The following is a 22,795-nucleotide window of genomic DNA, read 5'->3' on the forward strand; positions in this document are numbered from 1 at the left end:
GTTACTTTAAAATCTGCTAAAAGTGGGTAAATAAGCAACGGAAGGCCCCGCATGGAGCCGGTGAACAGACTGCAAAGGGACAGATGAAGGGGAGGTGTGTAGAGGACAGAGGACAGAGTGAGAGGACACCCAGTAGTCCTGACTGAGGACTGCAGTCTAAATGTCAAAGCCCCCTCGTCACTCAACGTTGTCTTCAAGAAGTCAAGGCGACAGGTTGAGTGATTGATTCACGTGAACCATTGTGGGCGGAGCTATAGGTACTGCTTTATAGACTGTATATGAAACAAGTAGTAGAAGTTTGGTTTATTAGATTTATTCATGAAGTGAACTGAAGACACAGCTGGGAAAGGTTTGCAGGTGTAAGTGTACATCAAACTTATCGATTATGAAACAGAGTTTGAAGTTATTCTGAGGATGTTCTTTAAAGACTCTCTAGTCTGAGCTTTATTTATAGATCTTTATTATTATTTATTGTACGTTATCTTCGAGCTTTAATTCTGTATATTTATATAGTTTTATCGTATTAGTTTGGCCTTTGAATTGAGTTTCTATTTTTAATCTTTTTAATTATTGTATTGTGTTTAACTCTCTTTCGTGCGTCTTTCTGAGCTTCATTTATTTCCATCCTACCTCTAATGTTTTATATTTATATTATTTTATCAAATGTTTTATTGATTACAAAGCTACTCATTGTTATTTGAAGCACGTTGTGCTGCATTGTGTTTGTGTGATTGATTGATCAGTACTGAACTCATGAGTAGTACAACAGTAGGAGCCACCATCAGGATGTGATGAACGGGTTTAAAGCGGAGCGGAGCAGAGCCTCCTCTCTGAAGAGCTTGACGCGTCACATTCCATCTCTGGACAGCCGTACAAGCAGCAGTGTGAGAGGAAGAGACACCATCAGAGAACAGCACAGCTGAGAAGCAATCTCAGGCCTGGTTCTGAAGGGACCGGGTAACTACTGTGACAAACAACCCAGCTAGAGGGACCCATGTCCGTCTGGAGCACAGCTCGGGAGGGGAGGACGCTGCTGTGACGGGACGAGCCTCACCCTCCTCCTCACTTTGCATTGCTCTCCATCACAATTTGCATTCCCAATCCAGTGACCTCGTCCTCCACCTCGCAAAGAACCGGTGTGTGTATTTTGTACTTCTATATTCAATAGAATTCAAAGAATATTCCTCTTTCTTAACTTCCACCCTCACGGTAAATCAGCAACTCCGTCAGCAAACCCAAAGTCGGTGCAGCTGCTGTCACACGGAACTGAGACGGACAGCAGCTGACATCAGAGCTGTCAGCGTGTCCTCTGAAGACCACGTCTCTCTCTGAAGACCACGTCTGTCTCTGAAGACCACGTCTCTCTCTGAAGACCACGTCTGTCACTGTAGACCACGTCTCTCTCTGAAGACCACGTCTGTCTCTGGAGACCACGTCTCTCACAGGAGACCACGTCTCTCACAGGAGACCACGTCTGTCTCTGAAGACCACGTCTCTCTCTGAAGACCACGTCTGTCACAGGAGACCACGTCTCTCTCTGAAGACCACGTCTGTCTCTGAAGACCACGTCTCTCTCTGAAGACCACTTCTGTCACTGTAGACCACGTCTGTCTCTGGAGACCACATCTCTCACAGGAGACCACGTCTCTCACAGGAGACCACGTCTGTCTCTGGAGACCACGTCTCTCACAGGAGACCACGTCTCTCACTGTAGACCACGTCTGTCACAGGAGACCACGTCTCTCACAGGAGACCACGTCTCTCTCTGAAGACCACGTCTGTCACAGGAGACCACGTCTCTCTCTGAAGACCACGTCTGTCTCTGAAGACCACTTCTGTCACTGTAGACCACGTCTGTCTCTGGAGACCACATCTCTCACAGGAGACCACGTCTCTCACAGGAGACCACGTCTGTCTCTGGAGACCACGTCTGTCTCTGGAGACCACGTCTCTCACTGTAGACCACGTCTGTCTCTAGAGACCACGTCTCTCACAGGAGACCACGTCTCTCTCTGAAGACCATGTCTCTCACTGAAGACCACGTCTCTCACTGGAGACCACATCTCTCACTGGAGACAACGTCTCTCACTAGAGACCACGTCTCTCACTAGAGACCACGTCTGTCTCTCACGGTAGACCACGTCTCTCTCTGAAGACCACGTCTGTCACAGGAGACCACGTCTCTCACTGGAGACCACGTCTCTCACTGGAGACCACGTCTCTCACAGGAGACCACGTCTCTCACTGTAGACCACGTCTCTCTCTGAAGACCACGTCTCTCACTGAAGACCACGTCTCTTACTGTAGACCACGTCTGTCTCTGAAGACCACGTCTCACAGGAGACCACGTCTCTCACTGGAGACCACGTCTCTCACTGTAGACCACGTCTCTCTCTGAAGACCACGTCTGTCTCTGAAGACCATGTCTCTCACGGAAGACAACGTCTCTCACTAGAGACCACGTCTCTCACTGGAGACAACGTCTCTCACTAGAGACCACGTCTCTCACTAGAGACCACGTCTGTCTCTGGAGACCACGTCTCTCACGGTAGACCACGTCTGTCTCTGGAGACCACGTCTCTCACAGGAGGCCACGTCTCTCACTGGAGACCACGTCTCTCACAGGAGACCACGTCTCTCACTGTAGACCACGTCTCTCTCTGAAGACCACGTTTCTCACTGAAGACCACGTCTCTTACTGTAGACCACGTCTGTCTCTGAAGACCACGTCTCACAGGAGACCACGTCTCTCACTGGAGACCACGTCTCTCTCTGAAGACCACGTCTGTCTCTGAAGACCATGTCTCTCACGGAAGACAACGTCTCTCACTAGAGACCACGTCTGTCTCTGGAGACCACGTCTCTCTCCTGCCATCATTAACTCAATGTATTAGTTTTAGTGTGATGTTTCCTCACCACGGTTTGAAGCTCTTCATTTAAACGTTAACGGTGAAAACACGTCGTGATTGACGCAGTGATATTCAAACGCAACCGATCGTTGAAATTATGCATTTTTAGTCACATTTATATCATCAATAAATATCTTTAGATATTTATTGATGATATAAATGTGACTAAACTGTGAATACTTGAGAAGATACTCCACAAAATAAAAGGTTTTGATTTTATCTATCGAGCCGTTTGGCAGTAACTGCTGCCTCAGCACACACTGCATCGTAGTGCTGCTGCTTATAACCAGCTGGGTGCAGAGCTGGATGCAAGAGGTAGACACACAGCATATATATATCTATATATACATATATAGATATATATACACATATACATATATATATTATATCAGCTACATATGGAGACATGTTTCATCACCTCTTACAAAAACACTCAAACCGAACAACAAAGATAACAGCGAGCCCCAAGTATCAGAATACAAACTGTGACATAAAATAACAAGAAGAAGAAAAACCATATTGATAATCAGAGAACACAGCTGTTCATGTGTTCATGTGACTGAGGACCCGCCCTGATGTCTCTGATGAGACCTCACAGCGCCACAGGGGTCGCTGCTTAGGGCAGGAGAAGCTGATAACGGGACAGAACCCTCATCGGGATCGAGCGCGTCTTTGTATTTGTGTGTGTTTGCGCTCGGCGTGACGGATTATTGACCGAAGAGGCTTTAAGCCACTGGAGGAACCCGAGGAAGTGTAAGAGAGACTTCGCTGATGAGCAACAATCGATGTCGATGTAGAGGATTGAGCATGCGGAGGACAGCCATGAGGATCGTCTGATCAGCGCTCCGTAGTGTCAAAGTCACTTTACAGTCAAAATCTCTCGCTGTGTGTCGGAATCATTGGCATCAAGATGATGTCGCTGTACTGCCCACTTCAGAACTCTTCTGCTTCCTGGCAGATGAGCCTGGTGCCATTTTAAAGACTTGTGACATTTAAATAATGACGCGTGTTGTCGCTGCTGGCGGCTGTATTGATGGGTACGAGCTCACCGTGTCCGTCTCTGCAGCGCACAGGATGTAGTTAAGACACCGTGGGTGCAAAAAGTCCCAACTGTGGGACATTTTGACCATTTTAAGAGCACGTTTCACACTTTGTCTCCCACGTCACACATGCGGTATTGTGATGCACTCTACATGACTGATGCAACATGTTGCAGTTTATTTGGTACACCTGTAGGATCTCATGCAATCCAATATAAAGTCCTATATTCTATCCTGTCTCGCCGTCTTTCTGAAGCCATTTTAACACCATTCGCTACTCATTTGTTTATGTTGTGCAGCTGTTTGTACAAGGTTCATTGTGAAACGAAGCACAAACTCAAAACCTGCTGAGAATGAGCAGCATGGGATCAGGAAAGTCAGACGAAATGCACAGAAAGGAAAACGACTGAATCTGAAACAATGGTTTTGTTAAAACATGTCGATTTCAAACAATGTCTTCCACACATTCTTTTTATGCTACGGAGAAGCTTAATCAGCATTTATAGATATAGATATCCAGAGGATTTCATAGAGCCACAGAGTGAGCACGTGTCACAGTTCATTCTAAAAACTAATAAACACCAAGAAGAACCTCTCGACACCAGTGAGTCAACCCGTCTGCACCTCTCTACCAAACTACTGAACACAGCCAACGCTGGAGCTGCTGCTGCTGCGGGCGGGCGGACGGACGGACGGACGCACACACACACACAAAGAGCCACTCATAAGCAACAATGACACACACACACACACACACACACACACACACACACACACACACACACACACACACACACACACACACACACACACACACACACACACACACACACACACACACACACACACACTAAATTGCCCATGAAGAAGCTTCCTTTCAGCCACTTTAACCAGCTGATGTATTCAGAGAGGAGCTCCACTTGAAAAGCTTCAACACACACGAGCGCCAGCATTAGTGCGTGCGCACCCACACGCACACACTCCCACGGCTTCACCCACTCGCCGCTGAAGTTGATTACGGCGGGCGGCGACTCAGTGGGAGTGGGTCACGGATGGCCGACTTTGTGTTTTCAGTTGTTGTGACTCAGGAGAACCACACCAGCACACGGAGGCAGCGCCTTGACTCAGCGCTAGAAGAAGAACATGTTTGAATTGTCTTTTTACGAGTCGTCTTCCTTTAATTTAGCACAATGACCATACGATGGAAACGGACATCGATTAGATCTTCTATGACATATTCACGGCTCAGTATTCATTTTCCAGCCGTGTGAGTGTGCTGCATTGTTTGAATTAGCAGCTGTGTGATGGAGCCTTTGAATGCTATAAGGAGTTAAATATTGAACTAAACGGGTCCTTTAACTTTCACTTCGGTGACGACATCGTGCTGAAAGACTCACAGTGGACTTGTACAGCGGATGCATGTGAACACAGTACACTGTGCGGTAAATGAGGAGTGGTTTTGCACTCCGTGGTCAGAACGGCTAAAGGCACGTCAAAGAAGGCGGTAGCTCCGGGTAACAGGAACTCACAGCGCCCACCAGGTGTGTGTTTCAACCTTTTCATCGGGGTGAAGGAAAGAATGGGTGCAGAGTCAATGAATGCACCTTCTGTAGGCACTGGAAAAAAAAAGAATCTATTGTAGCTCAGAGAAATCTGTGAGGAGCTTTAGCTCACTAACAAATTAATTTGGGTTTCTAAAGACGCCATGAAAGGCTCTCTCTCTCTCTCTCTCTCTCTCTCTCTCTCTCTCAAAACTCTTTCACGTCTAATGGGGGTCACATGGCGACCATTATCACGCACTGCTGGGTGCATCCCAATGCATCATGGGAAAGGGTACGCCTTACGTGCCAAAGGTCAAAGCTGTACATTTTTAAAAAAGGCTTTCAGCTCGCCTCGACTCAACTAACGACGGTTACCCCGGTCAGCAGGCTCCTGCAGAGTCGCGTCAGCTCTGTCGGCAATCCAGGAAAGCAATTACTGCGAGAGAAGCACCGAGGACACCGGCTTCCCCACACCGCCACCGAGGAAGACCGGAGCGCAGGAGAGCAAATGGGGAGACGAAGAGGGAATAAGTCCAGGATCAGTTAGCCGGGCTGCCTATCGGTTTGAAACATCTTGTGTGTTTGATTTGATTGGGGGGGGGGGGCAGCATGTGGCTCAGGAGATGGAGCGGGTCTACCAATCGGCTGTGTGTGTGTGTGTGTGTGTGTGTGTGTGTGTGTGTGTGTGTGTGTGTGTGTGTGTGTGTGTGTGGCTGGGCGATATGGAGAAAATAAAAAATATCACAATATTTACACAATGAGATGTCGATACAACGCTTAAAGGCAAACAACAGAACAGAGAGAACATTCTGTTATGTTCTGGAGATCACATCTTTTTACTGTAATGCAGCCTTTTTAACACTTATGCCATAAATTATCATATCCAAAATCAAACTGCATGTACCTCATACCACAATATCAATATAATAGTGAAACATGGCCCAGCCCTGCATGTGGTGTAGAGCACTTTGAGCGGCCGCTACATACACGAAAGAGAAAGCAGAACTAAAGCTACAGCTCGTCTACTGTCGAGGCCCAGAATTAAAGTCCTTATGTTATATATACTATACTATATAGATATATATAGATATATATCTACCATAGTCACAGCATCCTCTGAGAGGCCCATTGTGCTCTTCAGCCCACCGTACCGGACTAAAGCACTCTGAACTGATCTCACATAATCCCCCTAAAAGAGAAAGTAGTGCAGCTTCAGCAGCAGTTGTGCGTCCCGATGTATTGTCTATGCAGGCTGAAGGTATGAATATGATTATGGAGATTATAAGCATATCTGAGACGCGGTGGGGAGGCCTCGCAAGTGAACCGTCTGCATGTCAATGACTGCAGTCACCGCTCGGCACCGAATCTGTGCCCAGCGATGAAACAGAATTATAGATAGGATCACCCTCACCTTGTCTCTCAGATGATGTTCCGCCGCATCAATGTTCAAAGGGTCATCAAAGTTCAACAGGTCCTGAAGAAGAGGGGGGGGGGGGGGGGGGGGGGGGACACACACACACAGAGAGAGAGAGAGACAGAGAGAGAGAGAGAGAGAGACAGACAGACAGACAGACAGACAGAGAGAGACACAGAGAGAGTGAGAGAAAGAGAGAGAGACACAGAGAGAGACAGAGAGAGAGAGAGAGAGAGAGAGAGACAGACAGACAGAGAGAGTGAGAGAAAGAGAGAGACACAGAGAGAGACAGAGACAGAGAGAGAGAGAGACAGTCACATTTTTTTTAGATATTGCTCGTCTCAGCACTATTTGCTGTCTGCATTGTCACCCTGGATTCTGCAACTGCGGCAACAAAACATTAGAATGATGCTGAGGTGAAGCACAACTAAGCGCTGTTAGAGATAAAAGACTTTTTAAAGAAGGTGGATGTCCTGAGAGGTTGCTTCCTGATTAAGAGGTAAGATTCATCAACGCAGATTTAAGTCACCATCATCATGAAGACACACAGAGGACCTCAGGGGACGCTCAGTGAGAGGTTCATGCAAGCTTGCAATTAGCAGAGTGTGCATATTTTGGAGAAAACAAAATAATGTGTTTACTTTCAGCCGTTTCCTCAGCTGCATCCAAAATGTGTAATTAAACTATTTAAACAGAAACGTATATTATTGTCTAATTTAGCATATCCTCCATTCCCTTTAATCAAAAAGCTAGAACCAGCTGGGGTGAATTCCCACAAGCATAATGTGCAACAATTAGTTTGTATTTTCCCTTATCACCTCAAAGTGCTCTTCACACTGAGAAAGATAACTGAAGTTATTACAGCTGTGAAGAGAGGTCTCTTGGTCTGTGTATTAGTTCCTCATTAGGGTTGAACTGTGTGCGCATACACAACCATTGTTTGTGTCCTAAAACCTGCACACACTGTTGTAACAACAATATTAATAAAGCAAAAACAAGCAACACTTACAGTAAACAAGGAGTTCAATCCCCAGACAATGTCCTGGAAGAAAACACATGGAAAAATATGAAGGATCAAATATATCACAGTTTCAACATATTCATGAAAACACAGAGGAGCCCAGGACAAGTAAAAAAGTCTTAATTCTTTCTTTATTATATAGTATATCTGGTATATTATATGATTACACCAATCTTGTGAATAAATTGGAATATGTAAAGTGTGAAAGAAGTGAATAATCACTCATCGTTTCGTGGGAGGACAACTTAATATCTAATATTATCATAAATCCCTTTTAGTGGTTTGGTTAACAGAAAGATCTGAACCCTGTCTGCTGGATGAGAGGCTCTGTAGCGTCACATTCAGCAGGTCAGACGGAGCTATAGAGCCTTCTTCTTCCTGATCTACTGCAGCCTTTATGATCCCCTGCTGTCTGCAGAGAGGACCAGTGAAATCCAGCTGACAGCAGCGACCCAGTGACACACACAGACCGATGAGGCCGACGTGTTCCGCCGCAGACGACGGCCAGCGGCTGTCGATCGAGGATTTCCAGATAATGATTTCAGGGATTCTATTCAGGTCTGTTTCACTCCTTCCACACACCAGTACTTTCTTCATTTACATAGTGGAATTCATCTTTGAGGTCGCAAAACGTCCGTTTGCTAAGTGTGACTCGAGCAAAGCAAATGTAGAGCGACTCCCGACTGAACCCACCAAAGAACAGAGAGTTGCTGTTTCTCCTTTGTACCTCCGTGGTTCATTGTGATACATTTAATTCAAACAAAAGAAAACTATTCTATTTGTGTACTAAAAGCAAATTAATCACCAGCTTGTACTACAGTCCGCCTGTCATCAGAGGTAACAGGTCTGCTGCTACCTTCCACCCAGAAGACATCAGGGCTGTGAGGAAGGAGAACTAGTGTTATGTTTGCTGCTGACTTTAACTGAACCAAATTCAATATCAACACACTTCCTGCATTGCTGTATTGTATTTCTTACACTGCTTTTTAGTGTTTCAATGACTGTTCTTAATCGTCCTTTTCTCTTCCCGTATGTTTTGATGCTTTTAATGGTTTTATGTGAAGCCCTTTGAATTACCGTGTTGTTGAAATGTGCTGTACAAATAAACTTGACAGGCTGATTCATGCAGCGTAAAAGCGTTGAAGTGGCGACAGAAGAGGGACATCATCACCCACTCCAAAAACTCCCACAATCCTCTCTGACTCGCAGCTTTTTGCACTTGCTATGTTTCTCCTAACAGTATTCGGTGCGCTCACAGGGCCACTCGCTGACACGCGTCACCCCGAGCCCGGCCGCTCTAAGTGAACGACGGCGGTGCTAAACCCGGACCGGGAGAACGAAACACACCATCAACCGACTGTCAGACACGAGCCGAAGAGCCAAGACAACACATGAGACCATCAGAAGGTCTTTGGTACGACTGGCTTTAGATAGCGTGCCAACATTAAGCTAAGGATGCAAAAACGTTCAATGACGTACAAACCACCGTTATTAAAAACAGCTGATTATTTGATGAGACATAGAACATATACACATATACATATATACATATATACATATATATATACATATACACATATATACATATATATATATACATATATACATATATATACACACACACGTATATATATATATATATATATATATATATATATATATATATATATATATATATATATATATATATACACATACATACATACATACATATATGTACGTCTCATCAAATAATCAGCTGTTTTTAATAACGGTGGTTCGTATGTCTATGTCTATAGATATATGTATCTATAGGCATAGCTACTTGACCATTAAGCAGCCTGTTGTATTTCATGTTTAAAATCAGTGTTATGGCTTCATATGATATAGAAATATCTGTCATTAATATTTTTATGTAGTCATGACTATATTACTAGATTTTAGAGATCAAACCCAGTAGAAATGTGTCTTTCTTCTTCCTAATGCGCAAAAACAAACGTGACCCAAAAACCGCAACACAAACAGAACCGTGGGTTTAACCGCTGCACAGCTACCGGCTATGTGAGCAGAAGAGGTGCAGAACTAAACAGCGTATTGATTGGATCTTCTACACAGACGTCGGTTCGGCTCCGTTACTATCTCCTCTGCCGTTAAACGGGGGGAACAACTCCGTCCCGTCTCTGTGCCTTTCCTACAGAACGCCTTAATAGTGCCGCCTTAACCGGGCTGCATTCAAGGTGCAGAACTGCTCCGGTGCACCAGAAAATCAGCCACACCGGAGGTTTAAATGCCTCATTTTTCTCCTCTCCACTTTTACAGTGAGCAGATACGGCAGCTTTAATTCATCTGTTTGAAAGGTGAAATGTTGCACAAATGCATTTTGGGCCTATTACATGAACGCTTCAATGCCAGAGAGTGTGTGTGTAATACGCCTGACTGTGTGCTCACTGGATAGCATAATGAAAACACACACACACACACACACACACACACACACACACACACACACACACACACAAAGATGAGCACATATTCTGTATGCAAAGCTGCTTTCCTCACAGCGACGATCACTGCCGAGGAAGAGAAGCATTCAGACCACCACACAGTGAGGCTGGAGATCTCTGGCCATCTGTTCGTCAAAGCAAAATCCCCACATGTTGTCACCAGCCTACCTTTCACCGTGAACCACACCAGAGTTCTTTGGCTGGGACACAAAACAAGTGGTTGTTGGCACAAGCAAAATATTTTCCCAGGAAAAAAGCCAACCACATCACATTCTCTTCTTTACGCTCATCTGGTGTCATTTCCTGAACTCATACCCTCAGCTGTCATTAGCATCTTGTTGTTGGAGTGTCTGGATGGAGTGAAAGTTGATCTTCAGCAGAGCTTCAGGTAATCTCAGCAACTCTCATAACGGACCGTGTGGACGTGGACATGAGTGTTTGCACTGATTGCTGTCAATAGACGATGCTGACCAGGAGATAACTTAGTCCAGGCTTAGATAGAATTCAGAAACCAGCACATCATAGCAGTCGAGCTGCACATCAAATTGCACACCGTTTCACTTCATAAACAGATATTGAAGAGCGAAAATAACGGACAACGAACGGTCAGTTAGCGACTCCATTAGTTCGTTAGCGTAGCTCGGTCGCTAACGGGACATTATAAGAGACATAATTGTTCCGTCTGCCAACTGTTGCGTTTTAGTGGAACACGTTTTACAGCCCAGCTGGTAAGCTACGATAGCACACTCAGAGGGTACCAGAGGAAACGGCTTGCTATTGGTAAACGGAGGAAAGTTGAGTGTTAAAGTTCATCAGAGTTGAACATGAGCACAGATTCATTTCATGAAGCGATTGAACTGGAATGAATTGATTTTTCCCATGACAGAGTTGGTGTTATAAACTCAGACCTGAATCCAGTAACACGGTTTCCATCGGGACAACGTAAATCAAACCATCAACACTTTGCATTACAATCATTTGTTACGGGAGGATAAAATGTGTTTACTCTAACGTTGTTAATCATTAATGTTCAACCTGTTCATCTCATCCTGATACCAATGATGTCTCCATATGTTTGGGATAATAACAAGTGACCAGGCGATTTAGTTTACGCACACAAACCATTTCACGTTTTAGATGTGCATCTATTGCCGTCCATTTTTTCAGATGACGTTAACATAAAAAGACTGAAGACATGACATAAAGGTTCCAGAATGACATTAAAGAGTCTGCAGATGTGACCACTGGCTCTGAACACAGACAGACTGCTCTCACAATGAAGCCTGATGTTACCTCAGATAAAGTAAATGGTTTTAACAAAGCTAAACTTCTTTTGGCTTTCTTCCCTGCTGTATCACGTGATGGACACCATGCAGAGTGAAACACAATGAGTTCAGGGTTACGGGGACACTGAATGACATTACAATAGATTAAACTTTATCTAGCGTGACGGTTCTAATTGCATGGAATATGTTCTTCATTCTGTACAGGAAGGATACGGCTTCTTCTGAAAGACCCCCAAGTGTGCTAATGTTTGGAGACAACACCAGAAACAGGGAAAAAGGAGACGGGTAGCCTGGACAGAAACAAAGCCTTCAGGGAGAGAACCTTAAGGATAAGACAAATCCTGACAACAAGTAGAAGACTTGTCAGGAAACTCAAGAGGTTTAAAAGCACTCACTGGATGACCCTCTAGACCTCTAGACCTCTGACACTGAAGGTAGGAGGACCTAACCCACTAGGTGATCCGTTCCACAGAACGATCAGAAAAGCCGTCATTGGCAACACTGAACCATCGGCCGATCTAGCTCCTGCTGAAGCCAGTCGGGAGAAGAGCATCTTGACTATTATAGTGCCATTCTTTGCTCTTCTTTCAATGCAGACGCAAGCATGACACGAACGCATTACTTCCACTTCTAAAGGCGCCAGCATCCAGCATGCATACGTTTACATATTTCATAATTACAATCGCACCCCAGTGTTGATCTGGCTCGGCCTCCCTGCAGAGGAGCAGTCAGGCGTAGATTGGATCAGAAAGCTGAAGTGAAAATGGATCATGGGAGGTAGAGCTGCACCGTGTAACTACATTCAGTTCCACGAGGTAGTTGTCATCAAAGGTCACTTTATTCAAATGTTGAATAGTGATAGCAGACGTGCCCCAATAACACTTCTTCAGTACTTACATCTGGGCACCGATATCTTAATAATACTATTACAGTTCTTACAATCACTTTTTAAAGGCGTTTCATTTTCACTGTAACAAGTTAAATATACAAAATGACGACATTTCAACATTTAACGTTGTGTTTTCCTGATACAAACAAAGCCTTAGGATGTTAATAATGACTCAGTTAAACAGTCCAAACCTCAGAGGCTTGTCACTGAAGAGAGAACAGGGCTGGTCCACCTTAAAGGAGGGCCTGAGTCAGAGCTGTTGCTAGCTTTGGGGCTAACCCAAGCCCCAGGAAGAGCGCACGCTACATGCTACACGCTACATGCTACACGCTACACAATCAGCTTTATTTTCTCTGTTCCAGACAATAAATGGCCACAGTAAAAAAGTTCTTCATTAGAGTCATTCATATGCATTGTGCAGAATCTGTAGGCAACAGGACAAGATGTTGGCATAGGAAGCATTCTGGTTACCAGAAGTAGTATTGACCAACCGAGGTGAAGCCTGCTTTGGTTGAGTACAGGTTAACAGTCAGTTAAGAAGAGCATTGGCCAAAATTAAATCTGGGAACCCATCGGCTATCATCTGACAATGATCTTGCTTATTATTGGTTTGACATGAACTTGTAAACGGGCTACTTTTGCTTTTGAAACAATCCAAACAATGAATTAGCATCTCAGGTTGCTAATTGGACTGTTTACAATGAGCGGCACAAGGAGGAGGAAGTCTTGGCCCGGATATCCGCCGGTTACACCGAAGAACCCCAGAAACATGGCCGAAGGGTTCCTGTTGCTTCTTGTTCAATAAAGACACATTCTCTTGAATAAAGACAATTCATTTACCTGTAAAGTTCTAGTGGGGGCCCAGCCTGTGCCATCAATAGAGTGTTCCCGCAACAAGCTGAAATCAAAGAGAAAAGGAACAGAGTCAATACTTGCATGTCATCAAAGTCACTTTGTGGCAGCTCCTCGTCGTTCGTCAGAGGCTACAAACTCAACGGCTGCTGTGTATGAAAGCTGCATCTGGGAGAGAGGGATGTCTAGCTTAGGAATACTGTATATTTACGGTTTCCATCCACTTGTTAGCAGGAAGGACAATAATGTAACATAAAATAAAAGGTGTGTAGGAAGCATTACCTTAAGCAGATCTCTCCGGTCTCTGTGATGTTAGGATGCCATATTCTGGTCAGACATCTCACTTTAGGAGGCTGAAACATCAGCAAGACAGAGACGTTTGTATTCGCTTAATGATTCCATCTGTTGTAAAATGACTGTTTGGACTGAAAACAAAGGAAGACGCCTGTTATTGTTACTATGTGTTAACAATCCTATTGATATTAATGCTTGAATCGATCAATGCTTTAGTTTTCATACTTGCTAATAACCACCTCTGCTCCTGCTGGATCCCAACAACTACAATCATGTGTGGTGTGTCATTGTCCTGGTCACACTGAAGCTGTGGCCGTGACGGAGAACGGAGGACATAATACAGAGAGAGCTCAGGAAAAGGTGGTATCGATGGCCTCCACACACACACACACACACACACACACACACACACACACACACACACACACACACACACACACACACACACACACACACACACACACACACACACACCAATGCCTCTTTACTGCAATGTAGTATCTTCCTATTGTTCACACTCACTACTCAGCTGTTAGGAGACCCTGCTGCAGTCACACCCTGCTCTTCAGGACCATCATCCCAAACCAAACTCAAGCATTGTTTTGGTTAACTCATAGAAACCCAACCACACCACATTTCTACATATTCTATTTCTATTCCACTGCAGCCACACGTCTTTAGTAAGACTCACCTGCTGTGATAACTAGTCTCTAGAACTACTAGCAGAGGACACAGCTTTAACTACAGAGAGCTCAGGGACGACGTGTCGTAGGACAACCTTCCATTGGCTTTAGGATCATTGCAGGAAATGATCTGTGTGGCAAACACACGTTCACGTCTGGTTCAGCGGGATGGTCTTCACAAAAGAGTGTTGAAGGGAGAAAAACGCTAACTTTAGGCTATAAATGAACGACACCACAGTCACAGAAGTGCAGGCACACACTACGAGGCCGTAGCACTCATTCCCTCCACAGTCTATATTTTTGGGCAATTTAACCACATTATGACATCTAACACAATGTTAATAAGCGGTAATGGGCCGACTGATGAGGAATGCTGCTGAACATTTCTCTCTGGGCACGTTGCTCTTCCCACAGGAGCAATTCTCCACTTCCTCCATGAATCGATTAACCTTTGGTGATTGAATGCTTATTATTTATCATTCTGTGGCTGGAGCCGTAAACCGGCAACAGGTGGCTGCATGTAGAGGAAACAGAGTGTGTGTGTGTGTGTGTGTGTGTGTGTGTGTGTGTGTGTGTGTGTGTGTGTGTGTGTGTGTGTGTGTGTGTGTGTGTGTGTGTGTGTGTGTGTGTGTGTGTGTGGATGCAGTATATTCTGCAGACCTTCCACACAGAGAATAGACAAATGTATTGCTCGGTACTCTGATATTCCCGTATGAACTTTAATGAAAGGAAATGGGATTTTTAGAACACTGTGCACATATTTTGAGTCCATGATTTGAACCGACTTCAGGCACAAATCAGCAGGACGGAACATAACAGACCACATCCGACGGAAAATCTGGACTCGTTATTTTCACAGGCCTAAACAGGAAGCTGCCGACTGATGCCGATGACACAGATACACAGGTGGGCATACAAACACAAGCAGACTGGACCACTCACCACCATGTTATAGGCTTCAGGGACGTCTATTTCAAACTGAAACCTTCCGCTTTGGTAGTAACCCTCATCTGGAAGAAGACAGACAGAGGACAGGGGTTTTCAATGATCTACACACATTACAGGTTCAGTTTAATGACACTCCAATTCATACTGTAGAAACAGGGCCTTCAATCATCGTCATGCGCTGCTGATCAGGGTTTCAAACATGGGGCAGAGACGTTCTGTTGAAGTGTCATGCAGTGAAAAGAACCTTTGGGACATCTTTAACACAAAGACCTAAACCCAACAGAGAACAGTTCAAAACAGCCGCAGATCAGCTTGAAAAACTGGAAAATAGCCAAAGGAGCAGATGAGTGGAAAGATAAGTCGATTTTCACGTTTCCCACACTTAAGCAAAAGCAGAGATGATGAACCGGTTTGGGTAGAAGACTGAAGTCCATGCTTCAGACGATGAATGGCACCGCATTAAGAAGCAGAAGGGGCTGTGTCGCTGTGCTAATAAAAGTACCGGTGAGCAGATGGAAAACGATCCTTGAAGTCCACTTTAAAAGATACCAATCCATCTCTACAACTGCAAGATGAATATTAGAATGAAGTCCCAGAACAATCGATCTAGAATGAGTTCCCTGCCAGAGCGCCGGTCTCCCTCTAACGGAGGTTGCGTCTGAACGGCGGCGATCGACCAGCTCCTCCAGGATCAATGAGTCGTGACAGGAGAGTAAAGCGGGGCTCAATCCTCCGGCACCAGCTCGCGACGGCCGACGACGTTTCACGCAAACACACCTAATGACGGCCTGCATTAGTGGACGAGGACAGATGCAGAGAGGGCCGCATGTACAATCACTCACACACACATTTGATATTTCTTCGTCGATCTACTGTTGGAGCGGTTCATGCAGCTGGCTGCAGCTCTTCCAGGGATCAGCTGTTATAATAAGCCTGTTAGAGCTCACACAGGTGGACTGATACTCTGGGCAACTTCTGATTGAACTCGAGAAAAGTGAGAGACAGATAATGAGCCGCGCATTGAACATGGACCACATACTGCTATATTTCAAACCGTCTCATTCACATATGTGGAGTCTGATTCACACCTTAAAATAACATACAATTCAAAAGACACCACCGTCCTTCCAATGCCGGTGACACGGCATTGATAACACGTTAGACTGAGTTTCAAAAGGTTTCAATTCAACACTGCCCCCCCTTCACACTCAAACACTGGGCAATGTGAGATAAGGCCTTTGTAAGACGATTTAGAGGGTTATCTAAAGATCTCCCAGCTTCCATTCAGGGCAAAAAAGACCAGGGTCCAATTTAATTAGACTGCACAAACAGTCCCCCTGTATTATGAATGAGAAGAGGGAGGACAACACTGTGAGGAGCAGAGATACGGCTTCAACAAACTTACAAGTCCCAAAGAGGACGAAGAAAGAATCAGCGTCAACAACCAAGAGATGGGCGGAGAGAGAGAAAGGGACAAAAGAGAAACTGAAAGAGGGAAAGAAAGGAGAGCAGAGGTCATACATAATTCATGAGCGTCTCCAGTAAACTGGAACAATCAGTCGTTTCTGTCACAAGACACCGGGCCTGCAAACTGTACACACACACACACACACACACACACACACACATATAGAGAGAGATTATTATACATACAGTTGTGGTCAAAAGTTTACATACACTTGTAAAGAACATAATGTCATGGCTCTCTTGAGTTTCCAGTTATTTCTACAACTCTGATTTTTCTCTGATAGAGTGATTGGAACAGATACTTCTTTGTTACAAAAAACATTGATGAAGTTTGGTTCTTTCATGACTTTATTATGGGTTAACAGAAAAAGTGACAAAATCTGCGTTTTCAATATGATTCATATTGATTCAAGTTGATTCATATTTGATCTGGGGGGGGGGGGCCTTCGCTAGCAGTGATTCACGGCTGCGAAAGTGACTCCTCAGCTCGGATTAGTTTGTTTATATTTGGGGTTATATTAGGAGCACCAAGAGATTACCAAGAGTTGCTCTAACAAAAGACTGATTCCCACCAGATATGCATGTATATACTGTATATGTTGTATGTTGTTTAACTGTATGTCGTATATATTATTACCCTAAACTATAATATTACGTATATTGTTCAACACACACACACACACACACACACACACACACACACACACACACACACACACACACACACACACACACTACGACCTCTTGCTGAACCTTAAATGTGGCCGCTCTCCAAAAGCGTTTTGCTAATGTAATGTAAGTTTGCAGGTTTCTGCAGGAATGTGCACAACAATACGTCAATTATCCGTACGCAAACGGAGCAGGGAAAAAAGCTCCCATTAGAAACACAAAGACGACGCAACTTTCCTTCATTATTGCATTTCTAATAATCCAAAGAGTGACATGCGAGGACGCGTTCACCCCAGAGTGTTGCTGCTGTCCCCATTCCTCAGAGACACAGGGGTCCGGAGCGGCGGGGTCACGACACCGAGCGCTTGCATGGGAAAAGGAAAGGAAACTAAATGGAGGAACTAAAGAGGCGTTCCAACTGACCACAGCTCGAAAAACACCACCGATTCCCCCACACATTGTACTTTTGTAGCAAAATAAAAAATAGAGTAATGATTCATGACTACTGCTCACCCAAAGTAAATAGAGGAACCGCAGGTCTCGTGAGAAACGTGGAGAACAAAAAGAGAAGGAAAAAAGAAAGGAAAGAAGGAAAGGAAAGAAGCACTTACATCAGCCTTGAGCTGTAAACTCTCCCCATGAGTCGAGATGATTTTACCTTACATTGGTTTGGATACGAGAGATATTTGACAACCTGCATCCTGAGGGCGAGTTCCCCTTGCAAGTGTTTATTTTCCTGACCACTTCCCTGCAGTGCAAATGAATGCTTCTGTGTGTGTAATGCCTAACACACAGAACGGGAAAGGAAAGATGACAGCACAGGATGACTTGAGATGCTTTTTTTCTTTTCTTAATATGCTTCCACTACATTCATTGTGTTTCTCCTGTAAAATATGTAACATGTAGTTAATGGATTAGTGTTAATACTTTACTACCAGCTGGTGGAAAGTGGGAGAAATCAGACATTCCCTCTCACGGGTCACACCAAGGCCTCTACGTCAGCATTCCTGCTTACGTGCTTATTTCCCTTAATGTACTGTATTCGGTCTGACTCCAGAGGAGCATGGTCCCCTGGCTGTAGTATAAAGATGATAAACTGAGGGCTGTGTGTTAAAACACCAGATGTAATGGAAGGCAAACACAGAGAGAGCAGGTAAGAGGAAGAGAACAACAAGAAAAGAGAGAAATTAAACAAGGTAGGAAATACTAAAAGAGAAAAGAGCAAGAGAAAGGAAGTGAAGGGTGGGAAGAGGAGGGGGAGACGTCAGGGGAGACAGAGGTCCTGAATAATTGAGGAAGACTTTCTCTGAGAACTCAATCTCCTTATCAACTCCCCTTCAAGAACATGACACCAACATCTTCTCTCTAATTGCTGAACTTTGCTTTTCTCTGCTAGATTTTGCTGACAAAGACCTTTGTGAAAACTAAGCTGGCGACGCAGAGCACACACACACACACACACACACACACACACACACACACACACACACACACACACACACACAGCATTAAATTAATTCACCACTGACTTAAAAATCAAGACATCCTTGCACACTAACATCTTAGTGTGCAAAAAAATTGACTCTTCTGTGACTCCTGTAAACTCTCTTGTAACAAATGCAATAGACAAAATAAGATGCACCAGATAAAAAGACCAATGACAAAGTTCGGTGACCAGGTCTCTTCAACCACATAGAACATTTTGTAATATCAGAATTACGCCTCTAATTACAGAAGAGGCGTTACAGAAGAGGCGTTACAGAAGTGCCGTTACAGAAGTGGCGTTACAGAAGTGGCGTTACAGAAGAGGCGTTACATAAGTGCTGTTACAGAAGTGCTGTTACAGAAGAGGCGTTACAGAGGAGGCGTTACAGAGGAGGCGTTACAGAGAAGGCGTTACAGAAGAGGCGTTACATAAGTGCTGTTACAGAAGAGGCGTTACAGAAGAGGCGTTACAGAGGAGGCGTTACAGAAGAGGCGTTACATAAGTGCTGTTACAGAAGAGGCGTTACAGAGGAGGCGTTACAGAGGAGGCGTTACAGAGGAGGCGTTACAGAAGAGGCGTTACATAAGTGCTGTTACAGAAGAGGCGTTACAGAAGAGGCGTTACAGAGGAGGCGTTACAGAGGAGGCGTTACAGAAGAGGCGTTACATAAGTGCTGTTACAGAAGAGGCGTTACAGAGGAGGCGTTACAGAAGTGCCACTCTTTATACTTCATTGTTTCGTGATTACGTGGAAAGAATTTTAAAAAATGATTTGTGGGATGTACACGAACAGTGCATTACTTTTATTGCTGAATAAGCCTGAAATAAATGGTGAATGGACTCGTACTTGTATAGCTCCTTTCTAGTGTTCCGACCACTCAAAGCGCTCCTACGGGAGCAATTTGGGGTTAAGTGTCTTGCCCAAGGACACATCGACATGGACTGGAGGAGCCGGGGTTCCGAACGCTGATCTTCTGATTAAAGGAGAACCCACTCTATCTCCAAGCTACAGCCCCCCCCCCCCCCAGTTGTACACATTTCTGTTGTTACAAGGGATTACTAACAGGATTATTACTTTCAGCTGTACCTCCAAACAAAGACTGTCTGTTGCCAAAATGTACAAACTAGATTTAGATGAATTCATTTGAGATTAGTCAACAATTCTGCACACAATGTGTCAGGTGTCCAAACAGTGTTTGACAATAACGTTTGACTCTATACCGGCCTCTTTCTTTGTCCCTCTCTTTCCACTGCTCACGACACTCGCACACAAACACAAAGCCACGTTGTGCTCCTTGAAATGAGAAGGTGACATTGGGCTCGAGGGCGGAGAGACAGAGTGTGTCTGATGAACAGAGAGCAGGTGAGAGGCTCCCTCAGGAGACTCGTGGTAATCCCACACCAGTGTGCTGGGTGTGTCCAGTATTCCACAGGTGGCCCATCTTGCTTGGAACACTGCTGAGCAAGCAGACCGCACTTGGGGAAATAACGACGGTGCGGCAGTTATGTCGAAGTACGGAGAGGACTGGAGTGCCCGTTTTAAGGGAACGCTTCAAGACACACATGGACCGACCAACATGTGCGGGCTCCCACCCCATCGCACGCAACATACTTCCCCCGAAAACCACTCAAGCCCTGCATATTGTACAAAATGAGAGAGCAGCGGATGCGGCTCCTGGCGGCTCAGAGTGCTTTCACATTTGACCTTTTCGGTTTGGTTTAAAATCAAACTCAGGTTAGTTTTGGCCCGTTACTCCGGGTCGTTTGGGCTAATGGGAAAGCTGTCGGTCCCACCCCGGTGCGTCCCAAAACCACCGTGACCGAGGCAGCTTGAAAAGGTGGGTCTCCACAGGGTTCTTCAAAAGCTGGAAGACTAACAAATCCATCTGCTGGTAATGAGATCTGTTCAGGAAGCGATCTTATAATTGATCTACAATTAATGAATACTAATCAACACGTAGGCACATCAGCGCAGCTGCTTTCCCGCATTAATAGGTGGAAAGCTGTTAAAACTGCTGCGCTTGTATCCGACTCGGTGTACTTTTTCAGGTCATTAAGTCCAGACAGTGATCCCGCAGTAATAGGCCGGCCGTCTGAGCGCTCAAAGGGGGCTTTTGTACAGTCCTGTCTCCGCCCGTTATGAGTCATTATTCATGATATGCAGTCGCTTTGCAGTCTAACAGTACACAGCAAGGTTAAGGTGGTTTTCTGGACCGGTTTGCATCCTGCACTTTCCTGAGCTTTGATACGGGGGTTAATTAAATCGCAACCCCAATTAAAAACTTTACACCAGCAGACTTGATCGCTGCTCTCCTTTTACTTCAGATATTTGAGTCTGATTGAAAACGCGTTTGATTCTGAGACAACCGCCAATATAATGAGCAACCAACAACACTGCTGCATCCCGTCAACACAGCACTTATGAAATGATTGGAGCAGTTAGAAAAAGAGGTGATTTCTCTCTTACCGGGAGACACTGCCAGCTGAAAATGATGCAGCTTGTCCTCATCTGGGAAACTGGCTTTGCATGTACCTGGACAAGAACAAATAAGGGGGGGGGGGTATTAGTTATTAGATTCAAAGATGAAAGCCAGGAGCAACTGTGTGAAGGTCTATCATTAGTTTTGATTACTTGCCTCTGTGTCAAATAGTGGCATTAACATCAGTGATATACTGTGTTTGTATTAAATCCTTGCTGAGCCTCAGTGTGTTGAGCCTTGGGACTGCGTGTGGCACCACATTCCCCCCTGGTGTTCAAGGACGTGTACTGCGCTGGAGATGGCAGCGCTTCTTCTTTTTAAACCATGTTCACGTGTAAGAAGTTCTCAATCAAACTTAACATGTCGTCAGCTCCTTTCACAGAGTAACCCCCAAATAGCTTAATGCAACAGAACTTTAGAGCGTGACCTAAACCTCAAAGTAAAAGAAATGGAGGGATGATATTATAGCAGAACATCAGTGTTTATTTAATTTAAATCCAAACTCATTGAGCTGAAGGCGTCATCATCATCACTTGTGTTGTGTTTTTCTTCTGCAGTGGACTGACCCACTATCTGTACATGACTCCTCTGAGGGGTCTGCAGCCCTCGTCCATAGAGTGAACCCTGACTACACCGGCACCTTTCTGAGAGGTTCAGAGATGTTCAACTTGGACAGCGTTTTCTTTTTCTCTGCCGCAAACTCTCCTCACTCGGAACAATTGTAAACTAAAGACGCTGGTTTTCCTGAGCTCCTCTCTGCCCATAACAATGAAAGTCCTTCAGCGTCGTCAAGTCCACGTCCACGGCACAAAGCACAAGTGTTGAAGGCCTCGTGAAAAACCCGACAGCTCTCTTACTTCCTGGTCAACACCGTGTGCACCGTTCACTGCGAGTCGTCAGAACAAAGAGTTCAGGATGAAGTCAGCACTCATCCACACGATAACCAGAAAACTGAGGAATGAAGGTCTGATGTACCGTCACTTAAATTCTCAAATAAAAGCTAGAACAGAACAGTAGTTTTAGTCTGTCTGTTGGAGGCCAGAACGTATAATAAGCATGAAACCAATCCAACACACACCGGCGTGGCTCATTCCACTCACTTATGTGGAAGTGCTGGACGATACTTCAGACCTATTTAATCATAAACAGAATTTAACGTACATTTGAGACATTTATGGTATTCTGACTGAATAGCTTTGTGCCACTGCAATGCAGTTTAAAGTGTTAAGTATTTATTGTATTCGTCTTACTTATAGCACTAACTGTTTTTCTTGTTTCTGTACTTTGGCTCTGAGTTATGCTCTGCTTCAGGCTCTTAGATGCTTGTTTAGAAA

General features: G+C 44.8%; 1 protein-coding gene across 1 annotated transcript in view; it reads right to left on the reverse strand.

Annotated features, from left to right (window-relative positions):
* ube2f (ubiquitin-conjugating enzyme E2F (putative)) overlaps positions 1 to 22,795 on the reverse strand; it is a 35,973-nt gene that overhangs the window by 6,100 nt on the left and 7,078 nt on the right. The window contains exons 4-9 of the mRNA XM_068736656.1: positions 21,449 to 21,514; positions 15,355 to 15,422; positions 13,718 to 13,788; positions 13,424 to 13,481; positions 7,914 to 7,946; positions 6,902 to 6,964 (exon numbers count right to left, since the gene is read on the reverse strand). Of these exons, the coding sequence (XP_068592757.1) occupies positions 6,902 to 6,964; positions 7,914 to 7,946; positions 13,424 to 13,481; positions 13,718 to 13,788; positions 15,355 to 15,422; positions 21,449 to 21,514 (359 nt within the window). The remainder of the gene's footprint in view (positions 1 to 6,901; positions 6,965 to 7,913; positions 7,947 to 13,423; positions 13,482 to 13,717; positions 13,789 to 15,354; positions 15,423 to 21,448; positions 21,515 to 22,795) is intronic.

Source organism: Cebidichthys violaceus, unplaced genomic scaffold (assembly GCF_023349555.1).
Source record: "Cebidichthys violaceus isolate CVI_PGR_0920_01 unplaced genomic scaffold, fCebVio1.0.p SCAF_71, whole genome shotgun sequence".
Lineage (NCBI taxonomy): Eukaryota > Metazoa > Chordata > Actinopteri > Perciformes > Stichaeidae > Cebidichthys > Cebidichthys violaceus.